The sequence below is a fragment of the Poecilia reticulata genome, chromosome 22 (genome assembly GCF_904066995.2).
Source record: "Poecilia reticulata chromosome 22, P_reticulata-male-v2, whole genome shotgun sequence".
Classification (NCBI taxonomy): domain Eukaryota; kingdom Metazoa; phylum Chordata; class Actinopteri; order Cyprinodontiformes; family Poeciliidae; genus Poecilia; species Poecilia reticulata.
This window is the reverse complement of record NC_088851.1, coordinates 24,250,786-24,268,745: the sequence shown is the minus strand read 5'-3', so window position 1 is coordinate 24,268,745 and position 17,960 is coordinate 24,250,786. Positions and strand designations below refer to the sequence as shown.

The window sequence follows — 17,960 nt, the reverse complement described above, 5'->3', positions numbered from 1 at the left end:
AGCCGAATGGAGATCTCCGTATCTGCAATGATTTCAGATGGTTGAATGCGCGAACCGTTAAAGACGCGCATCCATTGCCTCATCAAACAGATGCCCTCGCTGCACTTGGTGGGAATGTGTTCTTTTCCACCATGGACCTGACTTCAGGGTTCTATAATGTGAGACTGCACAAGGATGACAAAAGGTTTACTGCCTTTTCGTCTCCTTTTGGCCTGCATGAGTACAATAGGATGCCTCAAGGCTTGACCAACAGCCCCGCGACTTTCATGCGGATGATGATGTCTATTTTTGGGGACCAAAATTTCACTAGCTTGCTGTGTTATTTGGATGACCTGATGGTCTTTGCCCCATCTGAACAGGTTGCGCTTGATCGGCTCCAGATGGTTTTCTCTCGTCTGGCTGCAAATAACTTAAAACTATCTCCCAAAAAGTGTCACTTCCTTCGTAGGTCAGTGAAATTTTTGGGTCATGTGATAAGTGAGGATGGTGTAAGCACTGATCCCAGTAAAGTTCAGGCTATCAGTGAGGTACAGGAAACTGATCTTATGGAGCCTGATGGTGAGACACCATGTGCCAGGAAAATTAGATCCTTTCTTGGGATGGTCCTTTATTATCATCACTTTATTGGCAAGTGCTCTGTCAAAGCTAAACCACTCTTTGGCCTTGTAGCTGAGCCTGGAGTGACAAACAAAAAGGGACGAGGCAACAAACCCAAATTCAAAAAGGGTCAGGTTAAACTGTCCCCATCTGACTGGACTGATGAGTGCAAGGAAGCATTTAAAACTTTGAAAAATGAGTTAATAAGTAGCGTTACCTTGGCTCATCCAGATTTTAATGCTCCATTCATCCTTGCAGTCGATGCCTCTTTTGATGGCATTGGAGCTGTTTTGTCACAGCTTCCTCCTGATGGAAAGGTGGCTAGGCCTGTGGCTTTTGCCAGTAGGACACTCTCACGCTCTCAGCTAAACTATCCAGCACATCGCTTGGAATTTCTGGCTCTTAAATGGGCAATCTGCGACAAGTTTAGCCACTGGCTAAAAGGGCGTCATTTCACAGTCTGGACAGACAACAACCCATTAACATACATACTAACCAAGCCAAGGTTAGATGCGTGTGAACAGCGGTGGGTTTCCAGGCTCGCTGCCTATAGTTTCGATCTGAACTATGTTCCTGGTAGCAAAAATGTTGTCGCTGATGCCTTGAGTAGAGAACCATTTGTTCAGTCATGCATGAGCCATCGCATTGTAACTGAACCATATACCGCACTACTTAACCAGGTGAACGGCATGGTGGACAAAACGGTCCAAGATGCGTTTCGTTGTACGACCAACTGTCAGTTGGTTGTTGAGTGCGCGGATGACAATGCTGAGGTGACCTCACCGACTCCCCAGACATCATTAACATCGCAAGATGTGTCGGCTGTTCTTGAGGCACATGAGTCTGGAGGTTTCAGTCAGATGAGGGCCACTGACCCAGCTGTCTTGCAACTCAGTGACACTGATCAATCTGCCTTGCTGCCAAAGAGTGAACTTGCTAATTTACAAGGTCAGGATGGTGTGCTGGGCAGACTTTTCTATTATATGCAGCGTCACAGAAGACCCACCAGACGTGAACGAGCAAGTGAGTTACCTGGTGTTTTGAACTTGCTGAGACATTGGCCTAAGCTGATCATTAAAGATGGCCTGATTTACAGAGTTAAGAAAGACAAACAAATGAATATGACAACTCAACAGTTTATTGTCCCTGACTCTTTAAAAGCCAAAGTCCTCCAAGGAGTGCATGATTCAGCTGGTCATCAGGGCCAGGCCCGCACGCTGTCTCTCGCCAGACAGAGGTTCTTTTGGATTGGGATGGAACGTGACATCGTTAACCATGTGAAGTGTTGCTTTCGATGTGTGGTTGGCAAAACTCCAGAACCTAATGACAGAGCTCCCCTTGAAAGTATTCAGACCTCTGAGCCGATGGAACTGGTCTGTGTTGACTTTTGGACAGCTGAGCTCTCAGATAAGCGAAGTGTGGATGTCCTAGTTGTAACAGACCACTTTTCCAAGATGGCACATGCGTTTCCATGCAAAAATCAGTCAGCCAAACAAGTTGCTCGTCGTCTGTGGGATGACTTCTTTTGCATATATGGATTTCCTAAACGCATTCATTCAGATCAAGGAGCAAATTTCGAAAGTCTTCTCATCAAAGAACTTCTGGAAATGGCTGGCATTCAAAAGTCTCACACTACACCGTACCACCCGATGGGGAATGGCATTGTTGAACGTTACAATAGAACCTTGGGAAACATGATACGTGCACTTCCTCCCCAGTCCAAGGCAAGATGGCCTCAGATGCTCAAAATGCTAACATTCTGCTACAATTGCACTGAGCATGAAACAACTGGATTTGCACCGTTTTTCCTTATGTTCGGCAGGATCCCGCGCCTGCCCATTGATGTGGTTTTCCAGCATGCTCTGTCAAATGGCCCAGCTGTAGACCATCATGAGTTTGTCTCCCGCCTCAAACACGACCTCTCTGTGGCTGCCTGCATTGCCCGACAAAACAGTTCATCAGAACAAGCCCACCAAGCAATGTACTACAACCGCAAGGCTAAAGGTTCTCCTCTTGATGTGGGTGACAGAGTTTTGGTTGCTAATCGTGGTGAGCGAGGGAAGAGGAAGATTGCAGACAAATGGGAATCGACAGTATATGAAGTGGTGTCTGTGAAGCCTGACGTAAATGTGTATTGCGTCAAAGACCCTGTCACATCAAGGACAAAGGTTCTCCACAGAAATCTTCTCCTCCCGGTCAACTTTCTCACTGCTGCTGCCGTTTCTGTTGATGCGGACAATTCCTCTTCCACAGCAGGAAGTGGACTCTCTGAACCTGTTGTGCCTGATGAGATACAGGACAATGGAACTAAAACTGTGAACTGGCTTTTGCAGATGGATGAAAATGGTTGTATGGATGAAGTTGTAGATCACCCTGACTGTGCTTCTGTGATTCCAGTGTGTGGTTCTTCAGTAGACATTGTATTTCCTGTCTCAGGTGATGTGACCAAGGATTTGCTTGAACCTGATTTCCCTGAATCTGTTGCACTGTCAAGCTCTCCTGAACCAGTTTCCAACCTTACAACTGCAGCTGTCCACTCTGAGCTCATTCAGCATGACCTTTCAGCTGAACATAGTACTGACACAAAACTGGACTTGCCCGTAACTGATGTTGTTTGCACTCAGCCTTCTCGGCTATGCACTAGGTCGGGTAGGCCTGTTAAGCCTCCAGCCAGACTTATATGTGAAATGAATGAACAGATTGTGGATGATTCAATGTCGACTGTGGACTCTCTGTTTTCCTTTGTAAAGACCATGTTTGCTGGGTAGATTTGTGTCATTTCAAAGTTGTTTTTTTTGGTGATTGCCTTGTAGAGCAATGGTTGTATATCAAAAGGTGTAGATGGCATCTTTTGGGTCTGTGTTGGTAAGAGTATTGGCCTCACTCTTGCTAACATTATTCCTTAGGGGAAGTTTTGAACTGATGTGATGACTATGTGCTCTCTTTATCGCACTTTTATTTTAGTGCTGTGTGTGCTTGTTTGTTACAACCCCATTTTAGCAGAATTTAAGGGGGGTGTATGTAACATAGTTAAAATGGTTCGGGTTAAATCCTGCCAAAATGTACCATCTGCTGGTAAAAAGTTGTATTGCCTTCACCTAGAAAGAGCGGGGTATTATGGGTAATCCTCAGAGCCATGAGGATCACCGACGAGGTAACGTGTCTCTGCCATGTCATAAAGAAATATTATTTATGCATTTTGTGCAATGTGTTTATGGTTTTCGTTTTTGCATATTGTTGAAATATGTTCGGTTTGAGTCACGCTAGTTCTGTTATTATGTCGTTTTTGTCATGTTTGAGAATGTTTAGTTCGTGGGAAAGTGCAGTGGGAATTTCCCACGCGGTAACACTATGGCTCCTCCTTGCAGGAGCTTGTTGTATGCCAGAGACTGACTTTACCTCCATGCCCGTTCTGTAAAATGCAGGTATGTTTTACCAAATCTTCTGTAGCAGATGGTTGGCATGAGTCTGAGTTTTATATTAACAGTTTTATTTAATGATGTAGTTCATTTATGTTTCTGCATTGTTCTAAGGTTATATAAACTAAAAGATAAAAATGGCATCAGTAAATAAAATGTCAGCATTTTATTTTATTTTTCAGAATATTTTAACTAGTTACTTTATTTTCTCTATATAAGACACTCACTGGTTGTTCTTTTACTGTAAAACAAAATCCACTATGCGATCACTGTAATTTATAATGATTTTATTGTAGTTACTTTATTATGGGTAATCCTCAGAGCCATGAGGATCACCGACGAGGAGCTTGTTGTATGCCAGAGACTGACTTTACCTCCATGCCCGTTCTGTAAAATGCAGATGGAGAATTAAAGAAACCGCTGATGCCAACTTGAGCAGCTCCTTGTCATTCATTGCTACACCAATAGAAGCCACCAGAACCACATAGGCCACACTAGCATAACAATCGCGGACATTAGCTCGCTCCTTGGCAGTCATAAAGAGGCCCTGTCTGCGGAGTTCAAGTTGTCTTTTGAGTCTCTGAACTCCACACTGGACAGCATCAACTCTACTATGACAGATCACGGTCAGCGTATTTGCTCATTGGAAGATAATGCAACTGCTAATGACGCGCGCTTGCTGCAGGTGGAGAAGGTGTGTGCTAATCTTCAAAAAGAAAATGAGACGCTGAGAGCTAAAGTGGTGGATCTGGAGGGGCGCAGCAGGCGCCAAAACATTCGCATTGTCGGTTTACCAGAAGATATAGAAGGTCCCCGGCCATCCTCGTTTTTCTCAAAGCTTTTGACTGAAGTCTTCGGTAAAGACACGCTCCCTTCCCCTCCTGAAATAGATCGAGCGCACCGCACCCTCGCCCCCAAGCCCGCCCCGGGATCCCGTCCTCGCCCTGTCATCCTGCGCTTCCATAGATTCCAAGAGAAAGACCTGATTATCCGCGAAGCCCGCAAGAGGGGCGCACTGTCTTATCAGGGGCATAGGATCCGCTTCTATGATGACTACAGTCCAGAGGTTGTGAAACAGCGCGGCGAGTACAGTGGTGCCATGACTGAACTGTACAAGCGGGGATACAAGCCGGCGTTGCTATTTCCTGCGAAGTTGCGCATCACACTCCCGAACGGAGATAAGAAGTGGCTCCCGTCGGCCGCGGATGCGGCTAAATTCGTCCAGGATTTGGGTCAGGATTAAAAAAAAAAAAAAAAAAAGAAAAGCGTAACATTCTGTTGCCTTGGAAATCTAACATTTTTTCCTTTCTTTTCTCAATTGCGTTTAATTATTTCCCTAATTCAGTGCGGCTTGTTTGGTCCATTTGTTAGTGAATAATACTGTATTTACATTACATATACACAGCTTGATCACTCTAAGATATAAGGAGTGGGGTTCTAATCTATCTGTTTTTCCATAATGCGGTTGCAAGGAGTTGGAATTTTGGAAAAAGGAAGTATTAAAATATGCTGATAGGTTTATCAGAGTTCTGGTGCCTGCCTTTTGCGACACCATTTTTTTCCCATTTTTATTTTTATTGTTTTTTCTTTCCTCTTTTTATATGTGTGTTTTGCGGGTCTTCCTTATCTGCATGTATTGGTGCTACTCATTACATATGTGCTACAGTTCATAGCTCTCTGTCTTTTTCGTATCTATCACACGTAGGGTGTTATGCCAAGTACTGACGCCCCATTGGCACCACCAGGGGATTCGTTAAGATTTGTTAGTTGGAATGTTAAAGGGTTGAACTCTCCTATAAAGCGTAAAAAAGTATTTAATCATCTAAAACACTTAAACACAACAATTGCTTTCTTACAGGAAACACATTTAAAACTGTCAGACCAGCTCAGGCTTCGCAGTGGGTGGGTTGGCCAGGTGCATCATTCATCATTTAATAGCAAGGCACGTGGGGTTGCTATTTTAATACATAAATCTGTTCCCCTCTCTGTGACCAAAGTCATGTCCGACCCTAACGGCCGTTATATTATTGTCTTGGGAAGAATTAGCAGTAGCAATCTGGCATTAGTAAACATATATGGTCCGAATTGGGATGATGAGGACTTTTTCAAAAACATTTTCTTCTCACTTCCTGATCTGAATAATAGCCAGCTCATTCTCGGGGGTGACTTTAACTGCTGCCTTGACCCTTTGCTTGACCGTTCCTCAAGCAAGTCATATTCAGTCTCTAAGTCTTCCAAAGTTTTACATACATTTATGCAGCAATATGCAGTCTCAGACGTTTGGCGTTATTTCAACCCTAACACCAGAAAATTTTCCTTTTTCTCCCCAGTGCATTCTACTTTCTCTAGAATTGACTTCTTTCTCCTGGATAACAGACTGCTCTCCTCAGTTAGGTCATGTTGCTATAATCCCATCGTAATCTCAGACCATTCTCCTGTCATCTTGGATCTCTCTCTCCCGGGTAGACCTGCTTCACGGCCTCCGTGGCGTTTTAATTCAGTCTTGCTCAGTGATTCTGTTTTTGTCAACACTATGAATGACCGTTTAGACTTGTTTGTCTCCTCTAATGTTACTCCAGATGTATCTGCAGCAACAGTTTGGGAGGCATGTAAGGCATATTTACGGGGGGAAATAATAGCTTACTCGGCATATCTTAGAAAAACAACCACACAAAAACGGCTTATCCTATCTAGTGCTATATCTGACCTGCAAACAAAATGTGCAGAGTCCCCTGCTCCAGACCTTATAAAAAGTTTGTTGATAAAAAAGGCTGAATTTGACACACTAGCCTCTGACGCAGCTGCGGCACTATTATTAAAAAGCCGTTATAGTTATTATGAGTTTGGTGACAAGCCCAGCAAAATTCTTGCTCATCAGATTCGGCAGAGAGCTTCAAACCAGCACATCACTGAAATTAACATCTCCAATGGGACTTCTATTAATCCACAAACTATTAACAATCAGTTTAGAGACTACTATTCCACCTTATACAGTTCAGAGTGTTCACCCGATCAAGCTCACTATGAAAGTTTCTTTGATAATTTTTCTATCCCTACAATTGATCCAGAAACTGCCTCTGACTTAGATAAACCCTTTACGTTCGCTGAGATCAAGAGTGCTATATTATCATTGCAGAGTGGAAAATGCCCTGGACCTGATGGCTTTCCATCAGAATTCTATAAGGTCTTTTCAGACAAACTATCTCCCCTTCTGCTTAACATGCTTAAAGAAGCATATGAATTTGGTGTTCTCCCTCTCACAATGCGACAAGCTACTATCTCCCTTATCCTAAAGAAAGATAAAGATCCACGAGTCTGCAACAACTACCGGCCAATTTCATTGCTCTGTACAGATGTCAAGATTTTGGCAAAGATGTTGGCAAAACGTCTGGAGGTAATCATGACCCAAATCATCAACCCTGACCAGACAGGCTTTATTAAAAACAGACACTCCTATCATAATATTAGGCGGTTGCTAAATATAATATATTCAACTACATCAGCTGATACCCCAGAAGTAATTATCTCAATGGATGCCGAAAAAGCTTTTGATCGAGTAGAGTGGTCCTATTTGTTTTACACCTTACGACGTTTTGGTTTTGGTTGTTCCTTTATTTCCTGGATCAAACTGTTATATACTTCTCCATTAGCCAGTGTCCGCACAAATAATGACCACTCAGAATATTTTCACCTAGGCCGTGGAACTCGCCAGGGCTGTCCACTCTCACCTCTTTTGTTTGCAATTGCTATAGAGCCTCTGGCTGCAGCCCTTAGATCCAGTCCCATGCACGGCATTACAAGAGGTGGTCTGGACCATAAAGTCTCTTTATATGCTGATGATCTGTTACTTTTTCTCTCAGACCCAGAGACCTCAATGCCTCCAGTATTAGACCTGCTTGAAAAGTTTGGACAAATATCTGGATATAAATTGAACTTTAATAAAAGTGAATTATTTCCAATTAATGATGCAGCTATGGCCTACCCACTCACTAGCTTACCATTCAAGATCTCTCTGCAAGCATTTAAGTACCTGGGAATCCATGTAACTAAGAAATATTCACAACTTTTTAAAGCTAATTCTACTCCCTTACTTGACCAGCTGACTCAGGACTTACAGCGCTGGTCCATGCTGCCACTTTCTTTAGCAGGCAGAATCAGCTGTATCAAGATGAATGTTTTGCCGAAATTCTTGTACCTCTTCCAGTGTTTACCAGTATTTATCCCCAAAAAATTTTTTAGGACACTCGATGCTTCAGTTTTTCATTTCATATGGAACAGAAAACCTCCTAGAATACGAAAGAGTATCCTACAGAAAAGTAAGGAAATGGGAGGGCTTGCCACACCAAATTTCTTATGCTATTATTGGTCTGTTAATATTCGTACAATGTTATTTTGGTGCAATGCGAACTGTGAGACTCCCAAATGGTTACCGATAGAAGAGGCCTCATGTAGCTCTGCTTCCTTGCACTCTCTTTTATGCCTTCCCCCTGCAACATCTCCTATAACTTACACTAACAATATAATTGTTAAGAACTGCCTTAGAATATGGGCTCAGATTATGCAACATTTTGGGATCCAGAGAATACCTCTTTTATCACCACTAAACTCTAATCCTCTATTTCCACCTTCACTCATTGATAAAACTTTTTCAGTTTGGAAAAGCCATGGACTTTTTTCTCTGAAAGATCTATACTTAGATGGTACTTTTGCCTCATTTGCTCAATTATCTTCAAATTTGAACTTACCAGCTGCCCATTTTTTTAGATTTCTACAAGTTAGAGACTTTATTCGTCATCGTTTCCCAGGTTTTCCAATAATTCCTGCCCCCAATTTGATTGATCGACTGCTAGAAATAAGTCCCACTCCAAAGGGTACAATATCAAAAATATACAACCTCTTAACTTCCAATGCGACTCCTGGGCTTGGCCATCTTCAAGCTACTTGGTCTGATGATCTTAACACAGAGATTGATAATGAAATGTGGCAAACTATTCTAGAACGCATTCACACCTCATCAATTTGTGCCCGACATAGAATTATTCAGTGTAAAGTCGTCCACAGAGCACACTGGTCCAAAAGCAAACTGGCTCGAATCTTTCCAGATGTGGATTCAAGCTGTGTGAAGTGTGGTTTGGGCCCAGCCACTCTCGGTCATATGTTTTGGACCTGTTCCTCTCTATTTCAATTTTGGAAATCTGTTTTTGACTCACTTTCTGTAATCACCTCGACCACAGTACAGCCATCTCCACTCACTGCTTTATTTGGGATTCTCCCCAAAAACCAGTTACTGCCACCCCATCATGCTGATCTCGTGGCCTTCCTCACGCTACTGGCTAGACGTATCATACTGATGCATTGGAAGAATCCTCTCCCACCCTCACATTCTCATTGGATAAAAGATGCCCTTTCGTTCATGAAACTGGAAAAAATTAGGCATACTGTCAAAGGCTCTGAAATCACATTCTCAAGAATTTGGTCACCGTTTCTGGACCATGTCAGGTCTTTGACACTCGATGTGACCCCATGAGTGGTGCTCCCCTTACTTACCAGTTGTAATGGCATACACCCTTTATCTAAGTCTTATAACAATTTTAGTAGCGCAGAATACATTAAGCCCTTTAAGTGCCCCGTTTTAGTTGTTTTCTGTTTAATTTATATTTTATTTTCTGTCTGTTACCTCTGCTTGTTTATTTTTTAGTTATCTACTTTGTATCCATGTACTTATGGAATTAATTGCTAGATTTTTGTTTGTATGTGTCTTGTTCTATTTTTGGTTCTTGTCATTTATTAGTTTATGTTTATTCTACAAAGTACTGTCTAAAGTATGACTTGAATGTCTATGTATGATGCTCATTGTTTTGTTAAAAATCAGAAATAAAAAAAAAAAAATAAAAAAAAAAAAAGGTTAATAATGACATCTATCACTCACTGTTTACAGACCTGACAGCTGGAGATAAGTGATTGGATTGTACGCCGAAAAGGTTGGCAGCGCAACTGATTGGCAACATTACGGAGGATGTTATGCAGCAAACGATGGAGAAGATTTATGAGAGCAACGTTAAACGGAAAAGGACAATTTACTCCAAAAATATTCATGTTTAAACGACGATAAAGTTCCTTTTGCCTCTAGATCATTTCTGTCAAACTCAAGGCCAGTGGGCCAAATCTGGTTCGCAGAAACTCCTTCTGTGGCCCTCAGAAACAGAACCTGGAAAAATAAAATTTGTGAGCTTGAATATTATTTTATCAGTCAAATCAAATTACAACTTTATTCTCATATTATTTTTGTGATATTATGACTTTTTTCCTCATAAAATGATTTTTCTCTTGTGATACTATGACTTTATTCTGTTAAAATGACTTTTATTCTCATAATATTATAACATTATTCACATAATTTTATGACTTTATGCTCGTAATTTTATTTTATTCTTAGTTCTAATACTCTGTCGTGCTGTTCAAGTCTCGGATCGAGTGAATCAGAGGTTGAGCTTTAGTTGAGAACAGACAGTTCTTGGTCTGCTGGTGTGGGAACAATCATCTTATCTTGAATGTGAGCAAGACAAAGGACATGGTTGTAGATTTCAGGAGAAACAGGAATGTGGCAAACACTATTTCCTTCATGCAAGAAGAAGAAGAAGAAGAAGAAAAAGAGGTGGAGGAGTAAAAATGCCCTGATTTCCACCTCGATAACAGTCTGGAGGCGCTACAGACAGATATTTAATTATCACAGAATCTTAATCAGTATTTGCAGCAGATATTCTGTTTTGGTTGTCTGAAGCACAAATGTTGAGTTTGTTATTTAGTTAAAAAGACGTTTACTGAGCAAGCTTGACAATAAAGACAGAGAGGTTTCTTTTTTATCTTCGGTGCTAGAATTTAACTTTTTGTAAATGTTTTATATCTGTATGAAGCAAAGTGACTGTAATAAATACATCAAATCAAAATATGTAATGTGCTACCATCTCTTTAACTAGAGATGCATCGATGCGATATCAATATCTGTATCAATGCAGACATTGGGAAAGAATCTAGATCAGGTATCGGTGGCAAATCCAGAAGGTCTATTCAGTCTAATTTTATGTTTTGTGCTCTGATAAATGTCATGCTTTACTATTTATTTTACATCATATTTAGAAATAATTTGAGAGGTTTGTTGCCGTTTGTTTTATATTTTATTTTATATTTTTACACATTTTACCAAGACAGTCAACGTATTGTTTGTTTTTGTCAGTTTCTGGTTGTTTTACATTAGCTGGTGAAGCTTCTGGGGTATTTAAGTGAGCTGTACTGGTTCTGAGTTACCAGATAAACGTCTAATTCAGTACATTTATGAAAAAAAAAAGAAATATTTTAAATCAGTTCTGCACTGTTTTTCTGTACCAGATCGGTACCAGGCGATGTTAATCCTCAGGTATCGGTATCAGAAGTTGATAAAAGTGGATAAGTGCATTCCTAACTGCAACATGATAAAATCTGAAAAAGTGAATCTCTCTTGCGGTGAATTGTCCCCAAACAGGCTGCATGACAGAAATGTTCCCTCTGTAGTTTCTGCGTCACATAAAGAACAGATAATGCTGATTGAGATGCTGCAAATTCCTTGGAGAAACACCCACTTATCACACATTAAGCTAATCACATGTAGCCACTCCCTATCCCAGTGTCGCTCCATTGTAATACAACTACTCATGGCTCAACTCTGACTAATAATTACACACTATTTCCTCTGACGAATGCTGGCTGAATGATTCAGGAGAGAGTTGGACTTGCTTTACTGGAGGCGTGAGATCACATAATCTATCGCTACTGTAACTGGAGACGTAGTTTCCAGGTTTTAAATGAATGATGTCCTTCTATAAGCTGCTCTATTTTTAAATATTTCCCCAAAGGAAATTAAATGTTGTCATAACTGGTGCCATTAAAGTATCTTCAAAGAGTTGCCATAAACGGTGTAGGCAGGAAGAAGCTCCAGTAGCAGTCAGTCTTGCAGTGAATCTGACAGGCCTCTGACTGACTCTTTTCAACTCCATATTTGATGGATATTTGAGGTTGTAGTTCAGGTATTATTTAAGCTTTGGAGATACGGATCAGCTGCTCCCAGTTGTAAAGACAATGCCTTGTTGTCACGGTTACACAACAAAACAACTACAAAAGTAGAAAAGTAAGAGAAAAAAAACCACTTCCAGCTGCACAGCCTCCAAAACAAAAGTTCTGGTTTTCAGAAACCTGCTGCAGCCCTTCAGTTCCTTAAAAAACCAAAGTTTGCCTGCAGAAGTGCAGAAATCTCCCTGTTTTCACAGAAATCTCCCTGTTTTGTTTTCACCAGCAGCGCAGGAATGGATTACATGCCCTCGGTGTCCAGACAACTCCAGTTACAAGCGGGCTTGGAAAAACAAAGAAAGAACACTCTGAACCCGGAGATAATGTCTTCGTGTTCAAGAAGCGAGCAGGTTGCTTATTCAGAAACAACAAAAGGGCTGAGAGAAACAAAATGCACCGAGCGAGAGAGAAAATCCTCCTCCAGACTGCTAACAATAAAGCTAACTAGCATAGCATTACGATAAAGCTAACTAGCATAGCAAAGCATTGAGCAGAGGACTGGGAACGACACTGATTCACATCCAGCTCCACATGTTTTATTTTTGATGCTTCTTTGATGCAGAAGCCATTTTGTTAGAGGATCAGATACATTTCTGTTGTTTTCACTCTTATTAATAGTTCCTGTGATAAACGGCAGTGACGTTGACGTCTATTCTTTTAAAATGTGTAACTTTATGTTTTCTTTAGATTAAAACATACTTTTTATTATTATTATTACTCTTTTAAAAGCTTGCTAACCCATCCGTATGTCACTGAAATTCATTATATTTATAGAAAAACCTTTCACATATTTTTCGATGCGCTCTGTCTCTTTTCAAATAAACCAACAACAATGTAAGAAACATTTTCATGTAGTCCATTTTTAAAAGTTTCTCACACCAAATCCTTCATTTACTCTCATTTTACATCGTCTCTATAGGTTATATTGCTCAGATTTATTGCAAAAGTTTTATAACCTTTACAATAAAACGTTCATAAAAAATGTTTTTTATGAACATTTTCAATTGCAAACATGCTTTTTTTGTGTGTAAGTAATCCAGTTGCATACAAGTGCTGCTGATAAATCCACTTCCCCATTTGCTGGTCTTTTCCCAGTAATAACTGTTTATTTCTCTTTCTGCTAACTGCTGCTATTCTCAAATGCTACAAATTCAATATCCTCTCTTCCGCCGCGACTGAACAAATCATGTGCTCCTTTCGTTCAGACAGAGGAACTAGAGGAACTAGAGGAACTGTTCGGTTTCCTCTTTTCTTTTCTTTCCACCGGGGGGGAAGAAGAACAGGCGAAGCTGAAGGGCATCCGGGCTTTGCTCTCCACAGCACCGTAAACACAGCGCTCTCCATCTCCAGCGCACATAAACGCAATCCGAGTTTGACCTTTACCAGATTTCGCCCGCTGTCAATATTTGAGAAGGTTAATGAGGAGAACAGAGCAGAGCGCCTGTTAGCGGCCTTAGGAGAGCAGATATGAAATTTGAGTTCAAAGAAGTGGACTTCCCTCTTCATTTGTTTTCCAGCTGTCGCACTGATGAGAGATTTAGCGGCGACATTTATTGATCTGGGTCAGCAGAATGACGTCTCATGTCGGGACACGTCATTGGCGGAGCGATCGGTGGAAACAGTAGAATAAAAAGAATAAATATGAGAGGCAAATCTTAAACTTAAAAGGGAAATATTGTGACTCTAGAGCCGTGGTTCTTAACCTGGGTTCGATCGAACCCCAGGGGTTCGGTGAGTCGGTCTCGGTGGTTCGGCGGAGCCTCTGCCGCGGAGGTAAAGACACACTTGGGTAAAGTCGTGATGACGCCCCGCTTTACTGCAGAGGATCACGTTACATTGCTTAGCCAATCAGAGGATCACGTTACATTGCTTAGCCAATCAGAGCTGCGGAGGAGCATCTTTTTGGGCTTGCTACTGCCTCTAGTGGCGTGGGGGTGGTATAACACAGCTAATGTAATTACATTACTAAATCAGAATACCGCAAAGTATTTTGTGTACCGGCGAGGGGGAGGTAGGGGAGGGAATAAGAGGTTCGATGAATGCACAGATGAAACTGGGGGGTTCGGTACCTCAAAAAAGGTTAAGAACCACTGTGCTAGAAGCAAAAATCCCTCATAAAATAGGACATTTTATTTCAAATGCTAGCTTCCAGTGTTCAAAACCGATTGCGGAGGTAAAATGTTTGTTTCTGAAGCAGGAGTTTGATTGATGCATTCACTGAAAGTGTCTAAAGCGGCCTGTCGAGTGTGAAACAAAAAGAACGAGCAGTTTGGAAAGGACAAACAAAAGACTTGACTTGTCTCCACAGTTTGTTTAGCTGCTGTTATAAGAAGCTCTGCTGCTCATGTTTGGGACACCAGATTTGTTAACAAATGAATAAGTTACTTTTGTTATCATGTTTAAAAATGTCTCTTTTATGCGTAGTGAAAAGCCCAAAGCTCTGGATAATCAAAAACACAGCAGAAACATCAAATCTTACAAAGTATTTTTGCTTAGTTTCTAGCACAAATATCTTACTACACTTGAAATTAATATTATGAGAGACAAAACTAACTTACAAGTAATTTTTGGCAAGTTATAGGAGCTTGTTTTAAATCGATAGTTCCTTAATATTTAGGAAAAATACATTTTCCCATGTTATAAGAGAATGATTTGTGCCCTTGAAATGATTTTGGATGGCCCTTAATCAGAAATTTAAAGAAGTTCAGGCAGAAAATACAGATTTAAAAAAATTGTGAGGTGGAACACAAGCTTTTCTTTTTAATTTGATCTAATTCATTTGTAAAAACAACAGTTATACTAAAAATCAGACTTGGACTTTTTCATAAACTTTTCAAAATAAAGCAAGTGTGAGCAAAAAAGACAAAAAATGTAGAAAAATATGATCAACCTGTAAAGGTCAGGAAGCTGTTTGTTGTTTTTTTTTAATCTGGCAAACCTGGAAAACATTTTTATGTTTTAAAGCTACAATAATTTATCAATTGCTAAATTATGTGTCTGCTGTCATTATTTCAGATTATTTCATTAATAAGGCATTTATTTTGTTACAGTTGAAACAAAAAATAGTTGAAAAGTAAAAAAAAAAACCTTGAATCAGTGAAGTATTTGTTTTTTTCCCTTAGTATAGATACAAAATACTAGATCCGCTGGCAGATTATTTCACTAATAACAAGACATTATTCTTACTTTATAGGTGAAATAATCTGCCAGAGGAACTAGCACTTTTTCATCAATAGTCAATGAAATATTAACTTAAAACAAGCGGAAAAGTTACTTATAAATTAGTTTTGTCTTATTTGCACCTCAAAGTGTTTTTGCAGTGCATTGTTCTCACTGAAGTTCAATCACAGCACACACACACACCTATACATGGCAGAGTTATCTCAACAATCATAAAAGCGTAGAATCAGTTTTGTGACCTACCAAACGGACTCCTCTGTGTTCCAGCTCAAGCCCTTCCCAGGTGGGCGCTGAGCAGCGATGGTTCTCCCGCTGTCAGCTGGCCGAAGGAGGCATAGTTCACCTGTATGAGCCGGTAGATCACAGCAGGTCTGCTCAAGGTGTCAGACAGGAGAAATGGAAGAAGACAACACAACTTCAGCTGTAATAAAACTAAAATATGAGACAGGGAGAGGGTTGAAAACCAAGCAGAGGTGCGTCGGTGTGCGGTTTCAGTGAGTATTAAAGGAGGGAGGAGAGAGAAGGGGTAAAAGAGGAGGAGACTCCAAGTTTGCTGTGCAGAGAGGAACCATCTGAGGCAGCTGGTTTTTCTGGTCCTTCTGCCCGGCCCTTAGGCGTGCCTGACCAAAATGAGCTGCTCTCTCCATAACCTTGGCCTCTGCAGAGTGTCATGTTTGCGTCTCACATATAAAGGTGCAGAGTGCTTAAAGTCTGCATGCAATAAAAACATAAATCAGTTTGTAAGCCAAGTCAAGCTTATTTGTAGAACACATTTCAAAAGTACTTTACGTCATAAAGATGTAATACATTTACTATTTATGAATCAAGCAATAAACTTTACATTTTATCAAATGACATCATCAACACAGTATGCAGAAGTGAGGAGAGTAGCCAAAAGTTGTACTTAATTAATAAAAGTAGCACTACTTCAACATATTTTTACCCAAATAAAATTAAATAGTAGCCAAGAAATTACTCAAATAAGAATAAAATAAGTATTTGGTCAAAAGTCTACTCAAGTATTGATTAATTGATCAAATCCTTTAATATTTAAAGATTACATTATCAGACGGGCCAAAATGTTAGTGTTTTAAGGATAAAAATTATAATAATTGAAGTAAAAAAACAACAAAATCAAGCAAAAGAAAATATTTCCTAATCAGTTTCTTTCAATAAAAAGACGTATGAAACTTTAACAGAAATTGCAGGTGTGAATCTGAGTCTGTTGGATTTTTGGTTAAAACGTTTGTTTTTCATTCAGTGGAAAGAAAATCCACAGCAATGGCAAATGGAAACATGGCAATTAAAATAAACCTCGATAAAATGTTCTTATGCCAGGATGAGATGTGTTGTTTTGTTTTATTTCTCAAAACAACAATGGAAATTTTATTTTTGCATCACACAAGTCATGTGATCAACAACCAGATGTTATTGATCACGTTGGACAATCATGTTTTTTAATGACTTTTTGTGTGAACAAACTTCATTATGTGTGATTTTAATTGTGTTTCTTATTTAATGGAAACACCACAATTGTAAAGTTTTGTTTTTTCTACTTTAGTGGAATATTGACTCAAGTTTTGTGCACATTTATAATGAAAACGCAGCTACAGTGTTTCTACTTACTGCTAATCAAAGGCAGATCCAAACAGGTCTTTATTTAAAGGGACTCAGTGTTTCGGTTGTTTTGCAGTTTACTGAAAGTTTGTTCCAGATCAGAGGAGCATAAAAACCGAATGCTGCTTCTCCATGTTTGGTTCTGGGGATGCAGACTAAACCAGGCATCAGAGCAATAAACCTGCTTGTCTTTGCACCAACACCTTTTGAATGGAGTTGAAAATTAACCAACGTGTCCAAAAGGTATTGGATGGAGGAGAAAAAGTGCATCACTCCTGTTTTTTTTCTCTTATTCTTGTGCAAAACAATAATCTCAATTTAAGCGCTCAGTATTGAAGGTATTTCCTGCACAGGAATCGCCGTCATCAGTCTGCAGCTCCAGGATCGAGCTTCACTTTCCCTCCAGGGTTTGGGTGGAACCCATCATGACAAAGCAAGCAGCATCATTGCTTTTGTACAAAACAGTGTAACTAAACTTCTCCTGCATTGTCAGGAATCACCTAACAGGACGAGAGTGATGCAGATGACCCGCTTGTGTGCGTCCCATTATGTGACCGTGAAGAGCATAAAAGGCGGAGGTCAGGTTTCACAGGGCAGGAAAACCACAGGGAATCCATCAGTCTCCATCCAGTGGTGCTGCTGCAGACATCACTGTGTGCTCCAGTGTTTTCATTCAGACCTGCAGGAACAACATTGACCGTCAAAATGTGATTTCAGGAAATTCTAGTCTGTTCAGTAAGAATGACAGGAATCCTTCGAGAGGGTCTTCAATAACGCCTAAAAAAACAAAACAATGGCATGAAAGCTTTGGCCGTTTAAGCTTTTAAAAGACAATTTATAGAGATAAAGTGCACTGCAAAACAATATATTGTTAAAGTAAAAATATGCTGCCAGAGGAATTAGTACATTTTTTTTAAATTTGGGAATTATTGATTTAAAAACGAACTTGTATTTCTTGCTGAACAGTTACTTGTAAGTTAGTTTTGTCTTATTTCAAGTTTACTGAGATATTTGCACTAGAAATGAGTCCAAAATTACTTAGTAATA

The 17,960-nt window shown here is 40.2% G+C and overlaps 2 protein-coding genes across 4 annotated transcripts in view; one reads left to right on the top strand and one right to left on the bottom strand.

Moving 5' to 3' along the window:
- ncmap (non-compact myelin associated protein) overlaps window positions 1-17,960 on the bottom strand; it is a 29,536-nt gene that overhangs the window by 10,496 nt on the left and 1,080 nt on the right. For both annotated transcript variants that reach the window (XM_017302526.2, XM_081603231.1), the window contains exon 2: window positions 15,540-17,592. The gene's annotated coding sequence lies outside the window, so the exon portion shown is untranslated. The remainder of the gene's footprint in view (window positions 1-15,539; window positions 17,593-17,960) is intronic.
- LOC145550000 (uncharacterized) lies at window positions 1,008-4,446 on the top strand. 2 transcript variants are annotated; one of them, XM_081603222.1, is made up of 2 exons: window positions 1,008-4,022; window positions 4,417-4,446. In XM_081603222.1, the coding sequence occupies exon 1, from the start codon at window positions 1,230-1,232 to the stop codon at window positions 3,363-3,365; it is 2,136 nt and encodes a 711-aa protein (XP_081459348.1). In that variant the 5' UTR covers window positions 1,008-1,229; the 3' UTR covers window positions 3,366-4,022; window positions 4,417-4,446. The 2 variants fall into 2 exon arrangements, with proteins under 2 accessions (XP_081459348.1, XP_081459347.1); XM_081603221.1 differs by having other exon boundaries at window positions 4,338-4,446.